This window comes from Anolis carolinensis, chromosome 1 (assembly GCF_035594765.1).
Source record: "Anolis carolinensis isolate JA03-04 chromosome 1, rAnoCar3.1.pri, whole genome shotgun sequence".
NCBI classification, from domain to species: Eukaryota; Metazoa; Chordata; class Lepidosauria; order Squamata; family Dactyloidae; genus Anolis; species Anolis carolinensis.
In genome coordinates this window covers 343,259,650-343,284,704 of record NC_085841.1, presented here as the reverse complement: position 1 = coordinate 343,284,704, position 25,055 = coordinate 343,259,650, and the positions used below count along the sequence as shown (strand labels likewise).

At 41.4% G+C, this 25,055-nt stretch overlaps 1 protein-coding gene across 6 annotated transcripts in view; it reads left to right on the top strand.

Annotated features, from left to right (window-relative positions):
- Positions 1 to 25,055, top strand: part of clmn (calmin) — a 108,533-nt gene that overhangs the window by 52,932 nt on the left and 30,546 nt on the right. For 2 of the 6 annotated variants that reach the window (XM_008108113.3, XM_003214331.4), the window contains exons 2-4: positions 12,001 to 12,062; positions 15,944 to 16,039; positions 18,100 to 18,183. In XM_008108113.3, coding sequence (XP_008106320.1) covers positions 12,001 to 12,062; positions 15,944 to 16,039; positions 18,100 to 18,183 — 242 coding nt within the window. Of the gene's footprint in view, positions 1 to 6,553; positions 6,634 to 12,000; positions 12,063 to 15,943; positions 16,040 to 18,099; positions 18,184 to 20,320; positions 20,482 to 25,055 lie in introns of those variants that run through there. The other 4 variants (XM_062968437.1, XM_008108062.2, XM_062968439.1 and 1 more) reach the window with 4 other exon arrangements.

Below are 25,055 nucleotides of genomic sequence, written 5' to 3'. Positions count from 1 at the left end.
AACGTTCTGGATTATCCAATGCATTTTTGTAGTCAATGTTTTCAGTATATCCTGATATTTTGGTGCTAAATTCATAAATACAGTAATTACTACATAACTTTACTGTGTATTGAACTATTTTTTCTGTAAAATTTGTTGTATAACATGATGTTTTGGTGCTTAATTTGTAAAAGCATAACCTAATTTGATGTTTAATAGGCTTTTCCTTAATCTCTCCTTATTATCCAACATATTCGCTTATCCAATGTTCTGCCAGCCCGTTTACGTTGGATAAGTGAGACTCTACTGTACTATAAAATCAGGCTGGCGGGCTTAGAAAATTATTGAAAGCTATTGAAACCTATCCTCTTTAGAAACTTGCTAGGTCTCCTAGGGTGACTCTGTGGCTGGATCTACACTGCCCTGTATCCCAAGATCATATCCCAGATTATCTGCTTATCTCAGATTATCTGGCAGTGTAGGCTCATATAATCCAGTTCAAATCAGATAATATTGGGTCAGATCCTGGGATATAGGGCAGTGTAGATCCAGCCTATGATAACTTTCAGAAGAAACATACCATAGAATTGCTTGGTAGGTAGAGGTTTTTCCCTGACATCAACCCCAGGACTCTGGGGATTGGTGCACATCTTCATTTCTAAGCCGAAGAGCCAGCGTTGTCCGTAGATGCCTCCAAGGTCATGTGGCCAGCATGACTGCATGGAGCGCTGTTATTGTCCTGCTGAAGCAGGACCTATTGATCTACTCACATTTGCATGTTTCCAAACTGCTAGGTTGGCAGAAGCTGTGGCTAACAACGGGAGCTCATCCCACTCCCCAGATTTGAACCACCAACCTTTTGGTCAGCAACTTCAGCAGCTCATCAGTTTAATCCACTGCACCACCGGGGGCCCGGAATTGCTTGGAGGAATTAAGAAATCCCCCGAGAAGGAATATTTTGTTGAATGCTGGTAGATTAAACTGTGGAAACTGTACCTGATTCCATAGGTACAGAAGTCACAGTATATATCATGTTTTAAATGGTGTTACTAAATTTAATCTGCATATGTGCCAACATTTGTCATTGATTGTAAACCATGAATCCCTTTTCCCCAGAGGGGACTTAATGACTTCTGGTGTTCGAGGAATTATCCAAATTATACCCATTGCATCAATAAACTAAAAAAATGAGCTAAACCATTTTTCTTTAATAGGCATTTCAATCCTGATATCTGGCGTGGGCACACTCACCCTACCCAATTGCATAATAGGCTTTTTGTAAAATCTTCATTATTGGCTGCGGATAAAATAACAGAATTTGTTGAGTTATGCAATTTGGCATAATTATCTCTTGTGCTTTGGCTTCGTATTTCAGGATTCCAGGGTGCCTTTCACCATAATTAGCAAGATAAAAGACAGTCCAATTGCAAGTTGCTATACAAGCCGCTCAAGAGAAAATCATAGCATAAACTGCTTTTTAAAAAATGAGACATGAATAGACTTTAAAATATGCAGTGTGCTGGCAGTGTCCAAAAATAAAACTGATATGGAAAAATGGCTGCTTTTTAAAAATAAATATAAATAAATTTGGAACAATTTGTATTACTGCATATGGACAGTTATTTGAAAAGTGTACAGAACAGCAATATAGAGATCTAATACCAGAAGGTCTAACGTTTATGAGAGTTGAGCAAAGTTATGCAATCTATAAAGGCTTTTAAAGTAGCAGCTGGAATGGGGAAGCACTCTAAAAATGGGATCAGAGCGGCAGAAAGCCGGGGATGTTTAAAGCCTTTTCTTCTTTGCTTTAGTCCTGAAAATCCACTCACCCCTTTGAGGATGCTGTTTGTATTGAGAGAAAATCTCACAATTGAAATCAGTCTGCCCATCAAACTTGAGCTTCAGCAGTATCTTGTACAGTACCCAGAGAACCAGTCTTCAGAATTTTATCTACTTCCCTCAAAATATATACTCTTGAATTTTCTAGATCCTTCAGATATCCTTCTGCCAGAAGTTTCCTTAGGGTCATGCTGGAAGACCTAGCAAATTCCTAGAGAGGAGATATTTTATAAATCCAAGGTAAATGTATGGTAATTTCCAGCAGGAGTCTTTAATTTCAATAGGTTTTGTTATTATCCACTTTCCTGTTTCCATGGCAAGTTCAGGACCATGTGCCCAACAGATGTAGGGATCATGCAAGAGTTGCAACAGTTCCCAGCATTCTCATAAGAACAGTGGAGTCAGAATTCCAAACCTTTGACACCAACACTAGCTCCAACTCCTCTATTCTTCTGTCTTTCTGCTTTTTAAAAATACATATACATATATACAGATACACATTGAAGTCCCTCCACAACAACTGAATTGTAACAGAACCATCTGATGCAGAATCATAGAATAATAGAGCTGGAAGAGACCACATGGGCCATCTAGTCCAACCCCCTGCCATGTACGAAAAGTACAATCAAAACACCTCCAACAGATGGCCATTCAGCCTCTGTTTAAAAGCCCCCAAGGAAGGAGCATCCACCTACTCTGAAGCAGAGAGTTCCACTATTGAACAGCTATCATCAGGAATTGCTTCCTAATGTTCAGATGGAATCTCCTTTCCTGTAATTTGAACCCATTGCTCCAAGTTCTAGTTTCCAGGACTGCAGAAAACAAACCTGCTCCCTCTTCCTTATGTAGATCTATGGCTTGCAAGATGTATTTTGTGCAAATGGTGTGATATGAGTTTTAAAGGCCATTTTAATGCATTTGCTGTATTTTAATTCTGTTTTTGCCACACTGATATTATTTAATTATTTTTTAAGTTTTGTATTGCTCTTAGTGTGGATAGACGTTAGCCAGCTTGAGTCCCCAAGGGGAGAAAGGCAGGATATTAATAAAGATAATACTACTACTAATAATAATAATAATATCACTTTTTTTGGATTTTGGAATTTTCTTATACTTTTTGAAACAATTTCTCAAAGGGTTCTAAATATTCCTTCCATCCTGATCTCATCACCGAAGCTAGCAGGGCAGGAGGATGGGGATGGTGAGAGCTGTAGTCCAACACACTGGTGTGAAAGAAGGTTGGGAAAGGCTGGATCTGTTTCAGCACTATTTATCCTGGCTAAATATTTCATACTTCAGCACCTTGTTGCAGAATGCTGGAATTGATGGGGTGGGAAGTTGCATTTGCTGCTATGAATGATGTAAAAGTCAAAGCGCACAAACTCATATCTTGGGTGATTTAAGCTTGGCAAACTCCAGGAATAACAGGACATAAGGGTAAAGTTATTTTTCAATTAAATTAGGCTTTACTGTTCTAATCCCACTGGAACATGAGGTGCTATTTTTAGTAAATATCATCATTTTATTAAGCAGCAGCCCAAGCCAAATTGAGTTTTTTTCAGTTTGTTTTTAGTATTGAATTGAATAAGCATTTTTTTTTCAAAAAATACATTCTAAGAGTTGTATGGAATCAGGAATGTTAAACAGCAAAGAAAAAAACCTGTTGAATGTCTCTGTATCGCCTGAAATTGTGTCTTAGAATGCCTAAGGAGCATATTTATTCATTTTAGGAGGCAATTTTTTTAAATGAAGACTCAGTTGAAGAGTTTTAAACTTTGTTAAAGAAATGCCTTTTAAATAGGGAAAATTGTATGTTTTTAAGACAGGAACATGTATCTTGTGGCAATGCATACGGCAGGACCCTTTAGCCCTAGCTAAAAGGATGGAGTCCAACAACATCTGCAGCAGTGGTTCTCAACCTGTGGGTCCCCAGGTGTTTTGGCCCACAACTCCCAGAAATCCCAGCCAGTTTACCAGCTGTTAGGATTTCTTGGAGTTGAAGGCCAAAACATCTGGGAACCCCAGGTTAAGAACCACTGATCTGGAGAGTCACAAATTGTCCATGTTTGCCTTTAAGGGATTGCCAATACCCCGATCCTTTCTAGCAGAAGGTTTTGCTAATGGACCTTTTCTTCAGTCTCGTATATAGGCAGAGATTCTGCTGAACTTCAGGTTTTGCCTATAAAGCCACTACCTATCACGTAGCCTTTGTAGGGGCCAGGGTTTGAATCCCTATTCAACCATGGAAACCCGCTGGCTGAGTTTCGGCAAGTAATAGGTCCATCTACACTTTTACATAATGCAGTTTGAAACTGAATTATATGGCCAACCAAAATGCACAACACAGTTCATGCGAGCTTTTGGTGTCCACGGGGGATCCTAGAACCGAACCCCAGCAGATACCAAGGGTCTACTTTACAGCCAATTTCTGTTTCCTATTTGTAGATTTTTTTCCCCCCAGCATTCGTTCTCTGGAGGTTAAGTATTCAGCTTCTTGTTCAAAACAAATATTTGATCTGTCTTTCCCTTGAAGCAATAATCCCTGGAAAAAGCAGGACAGTTGAGGTGGAAAAGGAGATGAAGGGGAGTAAAAGAAAACATCCCCTTCACGGCTAGGTTCCTAAGAATTAACTTTATCTGCTCTGTTTTAAGAGTCTTGCTCAGTTATTTTCCACATGTGTGAAATATGTCTACTTGTAATCCAGTGGATGAGCCTGAAGTTTCTCTCTGGTTTTGGTTTGTGAAGCAGACATACTTAACTGATCAAAGTGGAGGGCAACAGCTGTTAACCTTGGCTAGATCTACAAATTCTGCTTTTCTCGTCATTCGAGCAAAAGATGCTGAATTACTATTTTTTTTAAAAAAGGCAAACAGTACTCTTTTTGACAACATTTGAAGTTCTTTTTCACAAAATTGTGTCATCCTTTACACAATGTTTTCCTGTAACATATGTAGCATTTGCATTTCAAGTGTTCAAAATATGCATATAGTCTTTTTTCAATCCTAAAGTGCCATGAACATTATATCAGTATTGCTATCCCTATATTCCAGTTGTGTGTAACGTCTGCAAGTCTAGCAAGTTGTGTAAAAAACATTTAGTAAGATTATGGCTAATGATAAGATGTGAATTGTGGACAATGTCTCACAATGTTTGTCTCATGATATGTCTTTGAAGAGGGTGGTTGTGGTACCTTAAAAGACTATCATTTCATTGCGGTAAATCATAATAACAAATCACAGCCTTTAATATGTTCCAGAACTCTGTAACTTCACTCAGCCCTGTCATTTCTTCAGTAGTTAGGTTTCATTTTCAAATTTAAAATATATTGAAGGTTGTCTGTGTAATTTGGGAATCAAAGCTGAACCTTTAGTGAAGAGGTATGAGAGGAGGGATCCTCAGTTTTTGACCCATCTTGAAAGTTTAACTCTTCAGAGCTTCTAGTATCACTATGCCACTATAATTTCGGTGATAAATTTTCCCAAAAGTTTTGAACCATCTTGGCCCTAACTTGATGGTCTGAAACACCTTGGTAGTCAGTAATCTTATGCTATTCCTTCCATTTCAATTTATCATAACCCTCTGTCATTTGTTCCATGTTTTGACCCACTATTATGAATTCAGCTAAAATTTCCCTGCATGTTTATTTAGATTATAATCTGTTGCAGTACTCAAACTAAGACTTGGTCAATAATGAAAGATAAATGACTTTGAGAGGGAGACATTTTCACTGTTGTGCTGATTTGAATAATTTTGCATATCCATGTCATATAGGGCTTGTAGATGTTCTGTTTGATAGAGGATGCCCTGTATTTGGGGGTCTGGTGTCTAGTCCCATGGCAGTATTGTAGAGGATACTCCAAATAATGTATGATTTGAATGCTTGAGAATAGCCAGTAGCCAACTCCCAACAGATCAACTCCTGATCAATGGGTCTTACCAAATCTCAGGGATTCTTCTCTAGCAATCATGAATAGTGTGGTGCTCCTCTTTCTTTTCCTTTTTTTAAATTAAAGTTTTTTATTGTATTGCATTACGGAAGAAACAACAATAAAATGAAATACAGGAACAAAGAATTAATATAACATTGTACATTGGTATACAACCTTCTCATACTAAGATTGTCAATGCATCAAATAGCCAGAGTTAAGACTGCATGAGACTTCTTTCCGAAGTAACATGTGTTGTAATGGGATTTTAGTTTGCTGTACATTAGTGCTGAAATATTTGACAGGAGGAAGCCATTTCTCATCTAACAATAGTTAACTTCCTTGTCCGTTTGTCAATCTGGCATTTCTCCATTCTCCAAACATCCTAGAAGTGTTGCCACCAGTTTTCTAAAGTTAGTTTTCCCTCTTTCCAGTTCCTGGCAATTTCTCGTCTTGCAACAGTGATCATGAAGGTGATACAATTATTGCATTTCAGGGAACTATTTTCAGCTAGACATATTGAGAGCAATAGTAAAACTGAACAGAATTTGTGGAAGCTGGCCAACCAGTAGTGTGGCTGTTTTATATCAATGGTGGCTGGGCTGCAATCGCAAGATTCCCATGGGGGTTTGGGTTTCCCCAAGGTTTGAAATGAGATCTTGTGAAAGGCTCTCTTGAGAGAGGAGTTTGTCCCATACTGATGAGCAGACATCCTGGAAAGCCCAATGCGATATGGACTTTATCTGAACCTAGTGAGGCTCTAGATTCTAGAGTGTCTGTGAGCCATTGTTGCTTGGCTACACAGACAGTTCAAGTGGTTCTGGAGCCCATGTCCATAGAGGGAACATGCTGTGACTGATCTCGTTGTGCTGCTTCAACCAGATGAGAGTAAGAGTTAAAGCTAGTTTGGAATATGCTCAAAGGTTGCATGCATCAGCATTAATAGATCTATTGATGGGTAGACAAGTAATTCTGTCCAAGATCTTAGGTTTGTTTAATGTAAAACATGGTTTTATGCTGTATCCCACAGTTCTATATCTATTTGTGCACCAGGCGCCACATACTTCAGCTTATGTTTTTGGTCAAGGAGCTTTCCATGAACCAAGGCAAAGGTTAGAATGATTCTTGCTCTAGAGCAGTGGTTCTCAACCTGTGGGCCACAGCCCATCAGTGGGCTGTGAGAATGAAAATCTGGTCCGTGAACCACCACCTTTTTTATTTTATTTTATTTCTGCTCCTTTCCGCAGTGCAATTTTCTGAATCAGCACCCCAAATAATCAAACCAAATCTAAAGTTGACCAAAAAACTGATTCATAGCCTTTTTGGTACTAATGTTGGAGAGTGGGCCCTCATCAAAAAAAGGTTGGGAACCACTGCTCTATAGACTGCCTTTACTCAACCAAGTATGATCACTTGCATAATGATTTTAAAAGTAGCATAGTGTTTTGAGTGCAACACAACTGAGAAAAGTCAAAGACAGATTGAAGAAGACACAGACAAAGAACCAAACACTTGGCCATGGAAACCCATAGGGTGACTTTGAACAAATCCCACTCTCAGAGGAAAGCAAAGTCAAGCCTCCCTCTGAACAAACCTTGTCAAGAAAACATCATGATAGGTTTGCTTTAAGATTGCCATAAGATGGAAATTACTTGAAGGCAAACAAAAAAAAAAAGATGATGCTATATAAGGTGTGATATTGGGAAGATTCTGCTAGCACACTAACAAGAGAGGGAGTTGTCTAAATCTGTTCAGTAATGAGTTGTTCATGCTGAGGACCCAAGTGTGGAATAATTGGGTCGGGGTCGGGCTGTGGCACAGGCGGAAGAGCAAGCCAGCTGCAATTAACTGCAATGAATCACTCTGACCAGGAGGTCATGAGTTCGAGGCCGCTCGGAACCTATGTTTGTTTGTCTTTGTTCTATGTTAAAAGGCATTGAATGTTTGCCTTTATGTGTAATGTGATCCGCCCTGAGTCCCCTTCGGGGTGAGAAAGGTGGGAATATAAATGCTGTAAATAAATGAATAAATAAATAAATAATACTACCCATTGGTATCCAAGTTAGAATCTTTGGTTCAAGTCTTCTGGCTCCTGATGGCAAGTTAGTCTTATGTTCTCAGACACATTCAAATAGGCTCCATTGGATTGCAGGATTTTGTTGTCTTGTGAAGTGACATCAGAATGAATGCCTCTTGAGTTTTATTCACATATTGACAGCCTTGAGGGCAGCCTTCAGAATTGTCAACGTTCAGAGTCTGACTGCTTTGCCTATAGCCAGAGATGTCTCTGTAGCCAAAACAAAACAAAACATTTGGAGTTACTGGTTTATAGGTTGTGATGCTTTCTTGCTTTAATGTACATTTTTGTTATGTCATTATTTCATGTTTTATTTTCTTCTGTACTTGGCTTGTTGGATCCATCGCATGATATGAATACAATCACTTGCTATGAAATGGACAAAAAATATGACTACATAGTCCCCAGATTTTGGCTTTTTGATCCCATCATTTTCTAATGAAGGGAGGGGAAATCATTTTGTTGTCAATGTCCCATCTTCCCCATCTTCTTTGAGATTATCTGTTGGCGGCTGCTTACCAGTAGTGAGTGGGAAAAGCTAAGGCTGAATAGGATCACACTTTTTCTGCTTTTAAGACTATCTTCTCTTTCTTTCTGTTACACATTCCTTCTCCTTGCCACTTTCTCCTTTTTCTTTCACAATCTCTGTTTCTCTTTCTATCGCACTTTGTCTTAATGGATTACAGTGGGCTTTTGAGTCTGATTTTGTTTTTGTTTTGTATTTTCGATCACATATTTAAATACATGTTAATAACTAATTCTATAGATTAGTCATTCTACAATCATCTGATTTTTTTGTTTTAATTTTTATTATATGGAATCCCAATATGGGATTGGGTAAAAATAATTATTATAGCCATCAGGCTGAAAGGGGACAGATAATTTTTCTGAGGGCCAAAAACTAATTTCTTGCATTTCTTGTTTGAAATTCAAATCACATAAAGTTAATATTTATGCCTCATGTTACCCATCCCACCCTAAATGAGTTTCTTGTTGTGTACCTTTCAATAATTTTCAATTTATGGGGAACCTACAAAAAAACCAGTACAGATTTTTCTCTGCAAGATTTATTACAGGTGGATTTACCATTGCTGTACTTTGAGGCTGAGGGAGTATGAATTGTCTTAGGCCACCAAGTAAGTTTTCAGGTTGAGCAAGGGATCTAACCCTGGTCTCTAGAGTCAATCTAATACTCAGACCATTACCTCACACTGGCTCTTGAATACAAAATAGCATCTACACCTTTAGCCTCGTTAAAACTGCAAGGCAGAAAATGGGCTCACATGGAGAATTTTGAGCAGCTTTCTTGTATTTTATTTATTTGTCTATTTAAATTCTGTGCCACTTATTTAAACTACTCAGGGGTCCCAGCAACCTCTTGTATAAGTCAAGGGCAGATTTTGGGACCAAAATTATGGATTGTGATGTAACCTGTAGATAAATTGGCAGTCTTTTCATGGGGAGGAGATATCACCAGTGCCACCTCAGGGGGCCAACTGCCCATGGCCAGCACCATCATTTCCCCACTGAGACATTAGCAGAGAGTAGAATCATAGAATAATGGAGTTGGAAGAGACCACATGGGCCATCTAGTCCAACCCCCACCATGTAGTAAAAGCATAATCAAAGTACCCCTGAAAGATGGCCATCCAGCTTCTGTTTAACAGCCTCCAAGGAAAGAGCTTCCACCACACTCTGAAGCGGAGAGTTCCACTGCTGAACAACTCTTACAGTCAGGAAGTTCTTCCTAATGTTCAGGTGGAATCTCCTTTCCTGTAATTTGCACCCATTTCTCCAAGTCCTAGTTTCCAGGGAAGCATAAAACAAGCCTGTTCCTCTTCCTTATGATATTATTTCACATATTTATACATAGCTATTGTGTTTCCTCTCAACCTTCTCTTCTGCAGGCTAAACATCTCCTGCTCTTTAAGACGCTCCTCATGGGGCATGATCTCCAGACTTTTGATCATTTTAGTTGCCCTCCTGGACACTTTCCAGCTTGTCAATATTTTTTTTTAACTGTGGTGTCCAGAATTGGACACAGTATTCCAGGTGAGGTCTAACCAAAACAGAATAGAGAGCACCATGACTTCCCTTGATCTAGACACTATACTCCTTTTGATGCAGCCTAAAATCCCACTGACTTTTTAAGTTGCTGAATCACACTTTTGGCCCATGTTCAACTTGTTGTCCACAATGACTGCAAGATCTTGTTCACATGGAGTTTTGTTGAGCCAGGCATCACCCATCCTATCTCTTTGCATTTCAGTGCTTCTGAAGTAGAGGGGCTTAGTGCTTCTTTAAGGTTCTCTTGAGATGGGCTAAGCTCTCGCCATTTGCCACTCCAATCAGGGAATAATTCCTGTTTTAGTAGGGGTTAAGGTACAATACTCACACTGGCCCATGGATATGTTGACCCAGGTTTTTTCAGCTCATATTTTGGCTTAAATGCCTGGACTTATACATACCATATAGGGTATTTTAATCCAGACTTTCTCAAAGAGCCCCCATAATAGATGGTTCAAAATGATCCATGGATCCCCTCTGCCATTGTATTAAACCAGGCCAACTTCTCCTCCCTCTAAAACATAATTGCAGCAGCAAAAGACAGGATGCCTGGTGGAGTGGACATTTCTCATCTTGTGTTCCTGTTGTCTTTATGGAGCTTAAGACTCTTAAAAGTTAAACCAAAACCAGACCGTTTCCCTTTACTGCTTACATTATTGAATTCTAGCATGGATTACTTCTTTCTGGCATGGTGCCATGGATTGGGAAGCAGGCCTGGCTGTATGCTGTGTGTAATTACAATATTTCTAATCTTGTTACTGCTCTCTAGATGCCTAGAAAAACGCAAGGCCCGTTCAGTAAACGACATGCATATGGGCAGTGGTCTTAAGACATGGCTGGTTTTATTTTATTTTTATTTTATTTTCTAGACTGCAACTTTTCACAAGGGTAGGTGCAAAGAAAACATGTTCCCTTGGATTTATGGAAACTGTATAAAGTTTATAGAGTCTGTGCTGGGCTTGCAAATTGAAATGGCTCATAGTGGGAGTTCTATGAAAGTGATGGAGAAAGGCAGAAATTAAGGAAACTGGGATGTATGTGGAAGCCAATGTAGTGGTGATAAAAGGGAAGAGACCCAGGTTAATGTTCTCGCACAGCATCCAATGGCTGATTCTGGGACAGTCATGAACTCACATAAAATGATAGAGTGGAATATTATGTAGGCCCCATTAAGAACCTTGAAAGTCCAGTAGAATGTATTTATGTATAATATTTCTATGTGTCTTCGAAGAACAAAAGCCCGCCTCAGGTTGGCTTATGTGATTTTGAAAGTCCAATGGAAACAATACAAAAATAAAATAGAAAGATAAAATGGAAAAACACCAGCATTTCAACATTTAGCTAAGACAGTAAAATGTAAGTCTTGAAGATTCAAGTGGATTCAAGATAAAAATGTATCTCTCAGAAATTTAAATGTACAGGCAGTCCACATCTTATGAACAAGATAGGTTCTGCAGGTTTGTTTTTAAGTTGATTTTTTTTGTAAGTCAAAACAGGTACTTTTCTTAAGTGTAACTCCAGCCCCTCCCTCCCCCCCCTCTCTCTCTCTGTGTAAAAGCTTTGGATAGCATAAGGTAAAGGTTAATACCCCTGTGTTGTTTGCTTTGCTGCCTATGCCCCTGTTCAGAAGATTTCACCTCACTTTCTGTTTCTGTGATAATTGCATTTTGAAATTTTTTGCTTGTTGTGGAAACAAGGATTGGTGAGAAAGCTTCTGTGGAGACACCTTTCCCCCATAATAACTCTTACAGGAGTGAATTTTCCTTCCAAGGGGTAGCTTTTTCTCACTTCCAGTTGTCTCATCCCATTCTTAACTATGAGTCATTTGTAAGTTGGATGTTTGCAATTTGGAGACTTGAGGAGAGTTAAACAATGGAGTCAAGAAAGATGTGATCCATTCATTTCTTGCATGGTCCAGTTAGTCCCCAAGATGCTGGAGAAAGGGAGTGAAATGTTGTCCAGTGTTCTTAATGTTGTTTTTCTTTTTTTCTTTTGATAAATTCACATCTGACATCTGCAGTACTTCCAGAAACCAAAGCTATGGTAGAACCTGAAACCAATGTAGCCCTACACTTTAAAATCATTTTGTGTTATATTTCTTTCTTTTCTAGTGGAGAGGGAAAATGTTCAGAAAAGAACTTTCACCCGATGGATAAATCTGCATTTGGAAAAGGTAAGCCTACTAGATTAATTAGTTTTTTATTAAAAAGTGAAGATATATCTATGAGGATTTTCTTGGGTGTTTTAAATAAAGGTAATACCTCAGCTAACGAGTAGAACTGTGTTGTCGAAGGCTTACCCCAACGACTAGATCTGTTCCTGGAGATTAAGTCTTTACCAGAAAAGTTGGTACCAGAAGCAGAAATAACCTGGAAATAACAGGGATATTTCTTTTTTAGAGATATATTAAATATATTTTACATGCTGCCAGAATGGGACCCAAGGCTGCTTCCAAGCACAATAAATTACAAAAAAACCCAATAAAATGTAAAAAAAAAATTAAAATCAATTCATAACACATTTATAGAATCCATTAAAAACATGAAAAGTTTTGAAAGAATGAATAAAATATCCCCCATAAAAAGAAAAAAAGATAGAATAAGTGCAGTTCAACATATTTGGGCAGAGTTTTGATTCAAAAATAATAATGCACATGTGAGATGAAACGACCAGTTCAGGTAAGGCTTGGATTAGTTAACAGAACCTTTCAGAACCTTCTAGAGAAAGCTTGAAAGTTTCTTGCAACAGGTATCCAAGAAGTGTTTTTTCTTTCACCAGTTTCCATTTTTTTTATGGTTTTGATTTTGGTGACCATACTTATAAACCATTTTTAATGTGTGTGGGAGAGAGAGTTGGTGAGGTAGCATTATTCACTTTTCCCCATTTTCTCTCAATCTTTGCTGTCCCCCCATACTCAGCAAAAGATTTAGGAGGCAGTTGCTCTTTGCCTTCCCTGTTGTAGACAAGCCCACAGAACTACAGTAAGACACTATAGTGGAATCCCATTAACTTTTGTATCAGGCTTTATTGTAGGGACAGAGTCAGCATGATCTAGCTGAACCAAAACCAGTTTTACCTTAGAATCATAGAATCATAGAATCATAGAATAGTAGAGTTGGAAGAGACCTCATGGGCCATCTAGTCCAACCCCCCGCTAAGAAGCAGGAAATCGCATTCAAAGCACCCCCGACAGATGGCCATCCAGTCTCTGCTTAAAAGCTTCCAAAGAAGGAGCCTCCACCACAGTCTGGGGGAGAGAGTTCCACTGCCGAACAGCCCTCACAGTGAGGAAGTTCTTCCTGATGTTCAGGTGGAATCTCCTTTCCTGTAGTTTGAAGCCATTGTTCCGTGTCCTAGTCTGCAGGGCAGCAGAAAACAAGCTTGCTCCCTCCTCCCTATGACTTCCCCTCACGTATTTGTACACGGCTATCATGTCTCCTCTCAGCCTTCTCTTCTGCAGGTTAAACATGCCCAGCTCTTTAAGCCTCTCCTCATAGGGCTTGTTCTCCAGACCCTTAATCATTTTAGTCGCCCTCCTCTGGACGCTTTCCAGCTTGTCAACATCCCCCTTCAACTGCGGTGCCCAAAATTGGACACAGTATTCCAGGTGTGGTCTGACCAAGGCAGAATAGAGGGGGAGCATGACTTCCCTGGATCTAGACGCTATTCCCCTATTGATGCAGGCCAAAATCCCATTGGCTTTTTTAGCTGCCGCATCACATTGTAGGCTCATGTTTAACTTGTTGTCCACGAGGACTCCAAGGTCTTTTTCGCACACACTGCTGTCAAGCCAGGCGTTCCCCATTCTGTATCTTTGATTTCCATTTTTTTCTGCCGAAGTGAAGTATCTTGCATTTGTCCCTGTTGAACTTCATTTTGTTAGTTTCGGCCCATCTCTCTAATCTGTCAAGATCGTTTTGAATTCTGCTCCTGTCTTCTGGAGTGTTAGCTATCCCTCCCAGTTTGGTGTCGTCTGCAAACTTGATGATCGTGCCTTCTAACCCTTCGTCTAAGTTGTTAATAAAGATGTTGAACAGAACCGGGCCCAGGACGGAACCCTGCGGCACTCCACTTGTCACTTCTTTCCATGATGAAGACGACGCATTGGTGAGCACCCTTTGGGTTCGTTCGCTTAGCCAATTACAGATCCACCTAACCGTAGTTTTGTCTAGCCCACGTTTAACTAGTTTGTTTGCCAGAAGGTCGTGGGGGACTTTGTCGAAGGCCTTACTGAAATCCAGGTACGCTACATCCACAGCATTCCCTGTATCGACCCAACTCGTAACTCTATCAAAAAAAGAGATCAGATTAGTCTGGCATGACTTGTTTTTGGTAAATCCGTGTTGACTATTAGCAATGACCACATTTGTTTCTAAGTGTTTGCAGACCACTTCCTTAATGATCTTTTACAGAATCTTGCCTGGTATTGATGTGAGGCTGACCGGACGGTAATTGTTTGGGTCGTTCTTTTTTCCCTTTTTGAAGATAGGGACCACATTTGCCCTCCTCCAATCTGCTGGGACTTCTCCTGTTCTCCAAGAACTCTCGAAGATGATTGCCAGTGGTTCTGAAATAACTTCCGCTAGTTCCTTCAATACACTTGGATGTAGCTGATCTGGCCCTGGGGACTTGAATTCGTTTAGAGTGGCCAGGTGTTCCTGGACAGCTTGTTTCCCTATTTGGGGTTGGATTTCCCCCAATCCTTCGTCCATTCCATGTTGCTGAGGTTGAAGATGGCTTTCTTTTTGTGAGAAGACCGAGGCAAAGAAGGCATTAAGCATTTCTGCCTTTTCCCTATCCCCTGTCGCCATCACCCCATCTTCGCCTTGCAGTGGCCCTCTCGCCTCCTTTTTCTTCCTTTTTCTACCAACGTAAGCAAAAAAAACCTTTTTTGTTGTTTTTTATGTCCCTGGCAAGCCTGAGCTCATTTTGCGCTTTAGCCTTGCGAACCTTTTCCCTACAGGTGTTGGCTATACATTTGAATTCTTCTTTGGTGATTTCTCCCCTTTTCCACTTCTTGTGCATGTCACTTTTGAGCTTTAGCTCAGTTAGAAGTTCTTTGGACATCCATTATGGCTTCTTTGCATTTGTTTTATTTTTCTTCTTTGTTGGCACTGTTTCCATTTGCGCCTTGAGTATTTCACTTTTGAAAAACTCCCATCCATCCTTAACTCCCTTGTTTTTTAATATTGGCGTCCATGGAATGCATTCTCACTCTTTCTGTCCCCATCGCCATTGCTGGACAACTTCAGAGCTCCACGATCACAGGGAGAAGAGGATGGCAGCATCAGCCTGTTTGAACAGTGGACCCGTTCACATTCAACTTTCCTTAACATGGGCTTAAACTGATTTTACCCAATTTATCCTGTGTTAAGGACCAGATGTATCTGGATATCATTTAGATGACCAGGTTCAACTTCAGGTCTACTTTGGGATATAGGGTCATTATAGGGTCAAAACCCATGAAGGAAAGTTGTAGACTGGGCAGGTGCAAAAAGGAGCTTCTTTGTCAGAGGTTTTGGTAACAGACACATACTTATATCAAATGAACGTCAAAGATGGTTTTCAAAACAACGAAGTTTTATTTCCCCTAAAAATCAACTCACTAATTGCGGCATAAGCCAGAGGTAGGGAATCTTCATTTCTCCTACACCTAATGCCTGCAGGACTTCATCTTCTTTTGGCCTTTGTCCTCAGGGATTATACAGGGCAGAAATTGGAGGTAATAGCTAAGATCCCATCATTCCCTACTAATCTTCTCAGGTGAGTGGTGTGCAGTGAGTTTTGGTCTCATTCCAGGAGGTTGAGCTTTCAGAAGGTGAAGGAAAGTCCCTGGTTCCTTTTCGGACCATATTGAATCTCTGGAACTCATCTGTTGGTAGATGTCCAGATTGACATAAATACATGAGTGTCTGCTCATTTCTTGGTTTTGCTCTTTGTTCCCATTTATTGCTTTGACATGTGAATTGGTTTCTTTGGTTTGTGTATAATGCATTTGGGAAATGATTGCATACCACATTTGGGTTCCTCAATGCTAATTCCCTTTCTTCACAGTGTAGCCCCCCTCTGGAAGTGAAAGATCTGTTGGTTGACATTAAAGATGGCAAGATTTTGATGGCTTTACTAGAAGTTTTGTCTGGACAAAATCTGGTATGTATAAAACGAAAACATGAAGACCAAGAATGAGAAAAATGCAGCCAATGGAGCCCCACTGTTGGGTCCCCTAAAGCTCCTCAGTTTTCTATAGCCCTGTGTCCAGTCCACCCATTTAAAAACAATTGTCATGACTTGGAAACAATTGTCACCATAAATGAAGAGAAAGTCCATTAAAATGCAAAATCACCTTCACCACACCCACAGCATCCTCTCCCATCATTCCAAAATGTTTCCATTTCCATTACTATATATTTTAATGGTGACAAGAAGTGTTGCAGTGTCACATATGGCCACTGTTTTGAGAATAATTGCAGAAGACAACAGATATTTGAACTTGATGGAGATGTATGGGCCATGGCATGCATGGGAGGGAATTAGTTCCTGACCTCCAAACTGTTGCCATCTCTGGTCTAGATAAGTTGAAAAACTTATATTTTAAGACTAATATTCCAAGAATTGTAGTCCAAAAGGTAGCAAAGGGGCAGTGATTGGTTATTTATTTAATTTCCCATGGCTGCATATTTTTAGAGGGAAGTATGGGAGTTGTGGATTTTTTGGGCTCACCTGCCAAAGTAACATGGGTTGGTCATTAATACAAGGTATTTTCACTTTAATTGTTCAGTTTGCCATTTGTTGTTCAATTTTAGACAGCTTGTACAGGCCCTGTATGTCACATATTCTTCATATCCTGTTGATCCTCCACATTTTTGAAGTTTAGGGCAAGAGAACCACCACAAATTTTTCTCACTGTATCTTCAATTTAGATTGAAGAGCTTCTGAACATTTGAATTGCAAAAGAGATTCCACTGGAAAAAATGGACTTTTTATAATACAAAATGCATTGAGGAGTCACTCAGTCTGGATCGTATTCACATACAATGTAAACAAATAAAGTTCCTTAATTTCTGTGCTAATGACTCAGGCTAGATAAGCTGCTTCCTGGTAGACAACCAAACCTGGACTTTATTAATGTTAGACGGACTTTATTAATGTTACATATAATTTGGCACTTAGGTTTTCAGATACCTTGGCTCTCACTTTGAGAGAAAGCCAGGATATGAATTCAATAAACAAATAAAAATACATAAACAGTTTGTTAGAGGATCTCAACTATCATTTTTTGCATTGTCTAACCTGATTAGATACTTAAGGAAATCACTTTCTCTATTGTTAGATTGGTTGAAAACAACTAATGCGTGGGAGCAAAAACTATTTCTTTCCAACACTGAGATCCATTTTGATCTTGTTTTTGTTTGCCTTCATGTTATTTTTGACTTACAGTGACCCTAAGACAAATCCCTTATGGGGTTTTCAGGAGCTGAGATTATATGACTTGCTCAAGGTCACACAGTGATTTTCTATGGGCTTAGCAGGAAATCAAACCCTAGTGTCATAGTCCAATGCTTCCACCACTATACTATACCGGATCTCTCAATTTTTATACCAGAATGATTTATTTCCTACCAACCCCCCCCCCCCCCCCCCCCCCCCGCTTTCCCATAAATCTGGTGTTATTTGTTAAAGCTCTATTGAAAGCTATGGTGACCATTTACTGAAGCTGAAATTATAACACGCAGGGGGGATAGCTTGGTATAGTGATTTGAGTGTTGGACTACAACTCTGGAGACCAAGGTTCAAATCTCTACTTAGCCAAAGAACTCAGACTCAGACAAAGAAAGCCAGACTTTCTCAGTCTCAGATGTAGGCAATGGCAAACATCTTCTGAACAAATCATGCCAAGAAGACTCTGGGATCAATCACCTTAGGCTCATTATAGATTGGAAATGACTTGAAGGTACACAACAATGCAATGAGAGAGAGAGACTGCAACAAATTATTATTGCTACTTTTGTAATCTGGGATAATTGTCCACTGAAAAATAAATAAGGTCTACTTTGTTAGTTTAGACTATTTTGTTAGTATGTGTATGTATGTATATATGTATGTATGTATATGTATATATATGTATGCACACACACATATGTATATATGAATGAAAGTGTACATTGTTTGCCTTTCTTATTAAATTATTCTACTTGGTTACTGTTTTTCAGCTGCATGAGTACAAGCCTTCAACCCACCGTATATTTCGACTGAACAACATTGCAAAAGCCCTAAAATTTTTGGAAGACAGCAATGTAAGTACTTTGAAAGTTGCCAAATTGTTTGTTACTTCACCCAGTAATTGATCCAAAAATGATAAAAAAAAACATGTTATGTCTTACATGACAAATGTACAAGCTGAAAGAATTATGATTTGTTTAACAGTGGGTATAAGAGACTGCATACAATATGCTGAAAAAACTCATTAAAACAAGAATTCCCCTTTAAATGTTGTAATGTAAAAAAAAAGTTCATCTGGATTAAAGGATCAAGAGGCTAGTATTAAAAGAAAATAATAAGAAATGTTTATAATCAGCAAGCTCTGAGTAACCAGGCTCAGATTGCTTTGAAGGTTTGTGACTTGAGTCATCTGGGGTTTTTAAAAGTCTTTTCAGCATCATGAGTTTTATATTTTTCACCTAAATTACAGTAGAAGCTCATTTGAACTTTGTTCCAAAAAAACCTGACATTCGTAATCTAGCCTTGCATGAATTGTGCAGGTTTGAAGACTGGACATGGTCATAACTGGTGAAAAATTCCCCAGTCTGCATTGGCATTTTCGTTTAGGGTTTCTTTGTGCAAATTCTTATGTACATAGACAGAGCATGAATCATAATGAGAGCCTATTATCTCTACCTTGACTGTCTTGTTAAAAAACGACTATGGAAATACACATTTTTTCTTGTCACTTCCAATTTCCCCAATATTTTTCCTCTATGGTATATGATTATATTACCAGGTATGATGGTTGTGTGGGTTGGAAAGAATATTCAAAATTATTCAGTTCACTGTTGAAAAAGGTGTTTCTTTTTGTCAAGGAACCTCACTGAGAAGAATTCCTTCAAAATGAGAAGCCGAACTGTTGTTCAGGACCGTTGTTGTTGCTGTAGTTGTAGTAGTAGTAGTAGTTGTTGTTATTTGCCATGAAGTCACCTTCAGCTTATGGCAACCCTGTAAATGAGAGTCCTCCAAGATTCTTGGTCATCAGCTGCCATGCTTGAAATTCATAAACTCATGCCTGTGGCTTCCTTGATTGAATTAATCCACTTTTAGTATGGTCTTCCTCTCTCCCTACTGACTTACACCTAATAAAGCATTATAATATTTTCCTTGTTTTGAAATGAGACTTGTTCCACATGCAAGACCAATGACCAAAGCAGACACCATAACTCGAATTAAAAAGGCTACAGCTTTGTTTGGTTACAGCTGTAGATGGGGGTTGGTCTGCCCATACATCTGGATCCAGGCATTGACCAACCCACCTTTTGATTAATGAACTCACAGATCTGTTCCTGTGCCAGATCCCCTATGAATGACATGGTCCCCCAGTCACCAGGAGTGTGTGCCAGGTATGTTCCTCTCTGTCTGGGCAAGGTCACTTTCAAACCACCCCACCCAAGTTTTCCTGATGGGATCTCTATACAACCAATTCCTGGAATATCCTGGTCACCTGATCCTGGCTCCACAACCCATGCCAACCACCTTTGTAAATTTGTGACAAATTAACAATATACAAAAGACTGCACAATACATAAAGAGGGTGGGTAAGATGAAGCTCAGAATGAACTCAGGAGAGCTCACTCTATCACCTGTTTAAATCCTAAATCACCTGACTGATGTGGAAACCCCATCCGGGCCACTCCAGCTGGATGAGTGGATTGGATGCTAGCCAGTGGACATGTAGCTACACAGCTGTTGGTTGGCCAAAGTCATATTCAGACAGTGGCAACCATGTGGTGAAATGGCTCTGCATCACTTCCATACAGCAACCTGACTGTCCAGTGTATTGATGTGGCTAAAGTATAACACTTTGGAGTTCTGTGGAGAGTTTCGGAAGTGCCATTCTTTCAGGCAAATGCTATGGTTTTATCAAGCCAATTGAGGCAATGTAGACTAGAAAAAATCAACTGTGGCTGCATGTGAAGCGTGGGTCATCCATCACTACAGAAAATTAATATATTTCTTCTTGTATGATGAAACATTGGCAATAGAATACAATAGATTGGTACAGCCCAGGGAATGTAGTTTTCCTGTAAATTCCCATGCTGTTTTACAGGATTGTCGAGCAGACTGTTGTTGAATTCCTGAGTTCTGCACATGCCATTAGCAACATCACCTTTCACATACACATAGTTTTATTCTGTTGCTAAGAGCCTCAATATGTCATAATAAGGAATCTTGCCTTGCCTTGCCTTGCCTTGCCTTGAGCATATGTAAGGTGAAGCTTTCCTTAGGACCACTGAATTTTCTGGAGACCAGATGGAATGACCCGGATTGTCTATCCAACCCTTTCTAAGGGTTCCACAATCATATATACTTGTAAGTGAGAAGAGGTAAGAGGAGGCAAAAGGTGTGGTGAGCACTCTAAAGGCACAAAATCCCTTCTGATCTTGAAAGTTCAACAGGATCACCCTGGTTTTTATCTGGATGGGAGACCATCAATAAATACTGTGTGCTGTAGGCTCTGTTTCAGAACTGGTAAAACTACATCTGAGGATCCCTTGCTTGAGAATTCATGGGCCTGTAGAATTCATGGCATTGCTATAAGTAAACAGGCAAGTTCAAGGCACATACAGGCAGAAGGTATTGTAGTGGAGCCAACCAACAACAAGCTTGGAGACTAAGGTAGAAATCCCAGCTCAGTCATGGAAACTGAGTGACTTTGGGCAAGTCGCATCCCCTCAGCCTCAAAGGAAGGCAAAGGAAAATCCTGCTCCATCTAAATATTGCCAAGAAAAACCCATGATAGGATCTCCATAAGTTGAAAATGACTTGAAGGAACACAAGCACCACAAGCATTGACAGGGTGGCTGAGTCTGGTTGGGAAATGTATGGTCTCCCAAAGATTTCTGGATTGCATCTCCTGTCAATCTTGTAGGCATTGTCAATTGTGAAGGATGATGGGATTTGTAGTCTAGCAGTATCTAGAATGTTCCCTGTTCCTCTCTGACTCCCAAGGAGAGCTCCTGGAACTTCAGCTGTTGTTTGGAAAGCAGATGTTAGGAATACAGCATCACCAACTTCCCTTAAGGAAGGACTGCTTGGGTTATTACAATTTTCATTCCAATGGGCCAGGAGCTGAAATTAAATTTGTGCCTATTAGGTACAATTTTTTTCTTTCTTGGAAATTTAATAGGGACTAGCATCAAGTGGCTCAAGGACCAGCACTGGTCAATTGACAACCACTTTAAGCAGTACAGTCTGAAGGTAACCATTTGAACATCTCTTTCAAAGCATTTTTAAAATCCAGGGAAAACCAGACTTTCCACTCATTAATTTGTCAATGTCAGCATGGCAATAATTCTGAAGTACCTGATGTAATTTCTATAAGTATTAAACAAGGCATGGATGGTTATAGATCTTGAAAACTGATATATGCTACAATGTAAATAAGAAGCACATACTATTTTTATTAATAACCAACCAACAACAAAGACTCCAGCTGCCTAAAAAGTTAGTTTACCACCTAGTTGTACTTGGAGGAATGATGTAAGGTTGATGACATCTTACTGAGACTGAGATCGCTTGGTTGAGATTCTCCTTTTAATATTATTTTGGTTAAGCCACTCTTAAGAGTGAAAGGCAGTGAGAAAAATATTTTTCTGGTTCCCTTAGCAGCAGAGTTAACAGTTTAAATATTAAACCATAATGAAAAAGGTGGAAAGGGTCTGTTGTGGTGTGTACTTATGCAGAATTCAAAGAAAAGTTCTGTATACCTGCTGGTGATGTTTTAGCAGAGGGCTGAGCTTGATGGCTCATGAGACCCATCACCAGAGGGCAAACTTTTCTTTTACCCTATCAAATCTGTCATTCCTTTTTGGAAGAGTACATACTTGCTGTGGGAGTGTCTGGAGTCTACAGAAGACAAGGCGACACCTTTATGCACTCACTTTGACTGCTATCCCGCAGTATTTCCATATGTGGGGCTATGGTAGGTCTAATCGTATATCAACCCACAGACTTATTTTGCAGCCTCAGAAGTCACTCCATGCCTTGTGAGGAGCAATCAGGGTCAGAGAAGCATCTGCTTATGTCCCTGTAGGCATACACAGAATGGTTACATTAGTGCTGAGAGACCTATCGGGTCTCCTGGAGGTCTCAGTGCTGCTGTAATATTTTTGCATCTGGATATGGGGACAAAGACATTTCTCCAAGTGTGGAGAAAATGTCTTTGTCCCCATATCCAGATGCAAAAATATTATAAATATTATGTGGGCCTTCATTAGCTGTACAGTAATCCTGGGGGTGCTGTGAGTACTACAGAGGAAGGAAGTGAATGCCAGTTTTTGCAGCACACCATAAAGGCTATGTGCAGGTATAAGGCCAACCTAAGTAAGGTCACTAAAGGATGCCAGTTACTCTCTGCTAGCCAGTCCTTCTGTCATCTGGCGTTTTTCCTTCCTTTCCACCAAGCAGACTGTAAGTTAAACGGTTTTGGAAAGACCTAAATGTACTACTTGGAGTTGTCTGAAGGCAACATGTGAATCTCAGCTCACCAATTGCCCAGACCTGCTCTGTATTCTTACATATTCTCTCCAGTAGTGGCCGGTGGCTCCCAGATCAGTGGATTGGTGAACTTTAAAAGAACTCTATATGGTATTAAACAACTAGGAGATGAATAAGAGGAGGAGGGAAGGGATGTGAGAAGTTCAAACTAAACCCTAGAGCAGATTTACCACTCTACTAATTCCACTCCACTAACATAGTTATGTTTCCTGCATGCCCGAGAGTTGAACTGGATGTCCCTTGTGTTCTCTTCCAACTCTATGATACGATTATGGAGGAGTTAAAATGAGGGCATTGCCTCCCCAAATAAGAATTTTGTCCCCTCAAAATGACTTTTTTCTCCCCAAGTTTCTAATATTGTAGTAAGGGGGACCTTGGAAATCCTTCACATTTAGAATTCTTAGTGCTGTGTTTCAGTAAGAAACTTCAGCTTGTATAGGGGAAAGAAAGCCACACATGCTGTTCCTATTCGCCACCATCCCAGTATGCTCCAGCTCTGCTCTTTCCTTTTTCCTGTAAGAATGATTTGATATGCATTTTTAAAAAATGTACTGTTGGTTGCCCCTGTGTAGTGAAAACTTTTAGGACATCCATATGGAAAATCACATTGCCTTAATACAATTACAGTATATGGTCTGCAAGTGTAGATCAAGCAGGGCCGGCCGGAGATAATTTTTAATGGGAAGCGGGGGTGCTGAAAAGCGCCCCCGCCACCGGCCCCGCCTCCCGCGCCCTGGCCCCGCCTCCCACGCTGCGTGGGAGGCGGGGCCATGGCGATTAGTGAGGGGGCGGGGCCACAGTTGGCCCCGCCCCCGCCCAGCGTGCCCTGGCCCCGCCTCCCACGCTGCGTGGGAGGCGGGGCCAAGGCACGCTGGGCGGGGGAGGAGCGGCGTCAGAGCTGGCTCCGCCTCCCACGCTACTCCCACTCGCCCGTCTGGCCTTCCTAGCAGGCCAGAAAGCAGCGGAGGTCCCTCCAGGCCGCAATCGCGGCCTGGAGGGACCTCCGCTGCTTTCTGGCCTGGTAGGAAAGGCCAGACGGGCGAGCGGGAGTAGCGGAGGCGGAGCCAGCTCTGACGCCGCTCCCCCCCCGCCCAGCGTGCCTTGGCCCCGCCTCCCACGCTGCGTGGGAGGCAGGGCCAAGGCACGCTGGGCGGGGGGGGAGCGGCGTCAGAGCTGGCTCCGCCTCCCACGCTACTCCCGCTCGCCCGTCTGGCCTTCCTAGAAGGCCAGAAAGCAGCGGAGGTCCCTCCAGGCCGCGATTGCGGCCTGGAGGGACCTCCGCTGCTTTCTGGCCTGGTAGGAAAGGCCAGACGGGCGAGCGGGAGTAGCGGAGGCGGAGCCAGCTCTGACGCCGCTCCTCCCCCGCCCAGCGTGCCTTGGCCCCGCCTCCCGAGGCAGGGCCAAGGCACGCTGGGCGGGGGGGAGCGGCGTCAGAGCTGGCTCCGCCTCCGCTACTCCCGCTCGCCCGTCTGGCCTTTCCTACCAGGCCAGAAAGCAGCGGAGGTCCCTCCAGGCCGCAATCGCGGCCTGGAGGGACCTCCGCTGCTTTCTGGCCTTCTAGGAAGGCCAGACGGGCGAGCGGGAGTAGCGTGGGAGGCGGAGCCAGCTCTGACGCCGCTCCCCCCCCGCCCAGCGTGCCTTGGCCCTGCCTCCCACGCAGCGTGGGAGGCGGGGCCAAGGCATGCTGGGCGGGGGGGGGAGCGGCGTCAGAGCTGGCCCCGCCTCCCACGCTACTCCCGCTCGCCCGTCTGGCCTTTTCAAGCAGGCCAGACGGGCCAGGGCGCACTGGGCGGGAGGCGGGGCACCGTCAGGGCGGTGCCCCGCCTCCCGCCCAGCCTGACGGCGCCCCCCCGGGCCTGCGCCCGAGGCGGCGGCGTCAGCTGCCGCATGAGTGGGGCCGGCCCTGAGATCAAGGGAAAGGGCAAAGTAAGGACATTGTCCTTTGGAGGCTTTTAAGCAGAGGCTGGATGGCCATCTGTCAGGGTGCTTTGAATGCGAGTTACTGCTTCTTGGCAGGGGGTTGGACTGGATGGCCCATGAGGTCTCTTCCAACTCTACTATTTTATGATTCTATGATTCTATGAAATACGAATTCAAACCCCTTGTGAATTTTTCCTTCAACCCCTCCCCCCACCTTCCAATTTCTAGTATTGAAGTGAGTTGTTAAAATCATTCACATTTTGAACTTTTCTCTTTTTTATATCTCGTTCCATTGGTAGCTTTCTCTGCTCCGTTTTTTTCAGTGACTAAACAGTATTTCTAAATGCTCAACTGACATTTTAAGTTACTTCAATTCTAGAAAATTTGAGGTGGAAGAATCATTTCATTGAGGGATGAATTCAGATAAGGGGAGGCAATGACCACATCTTCCCAATGGCTACACCTCTGAGGGCAGCCTTCC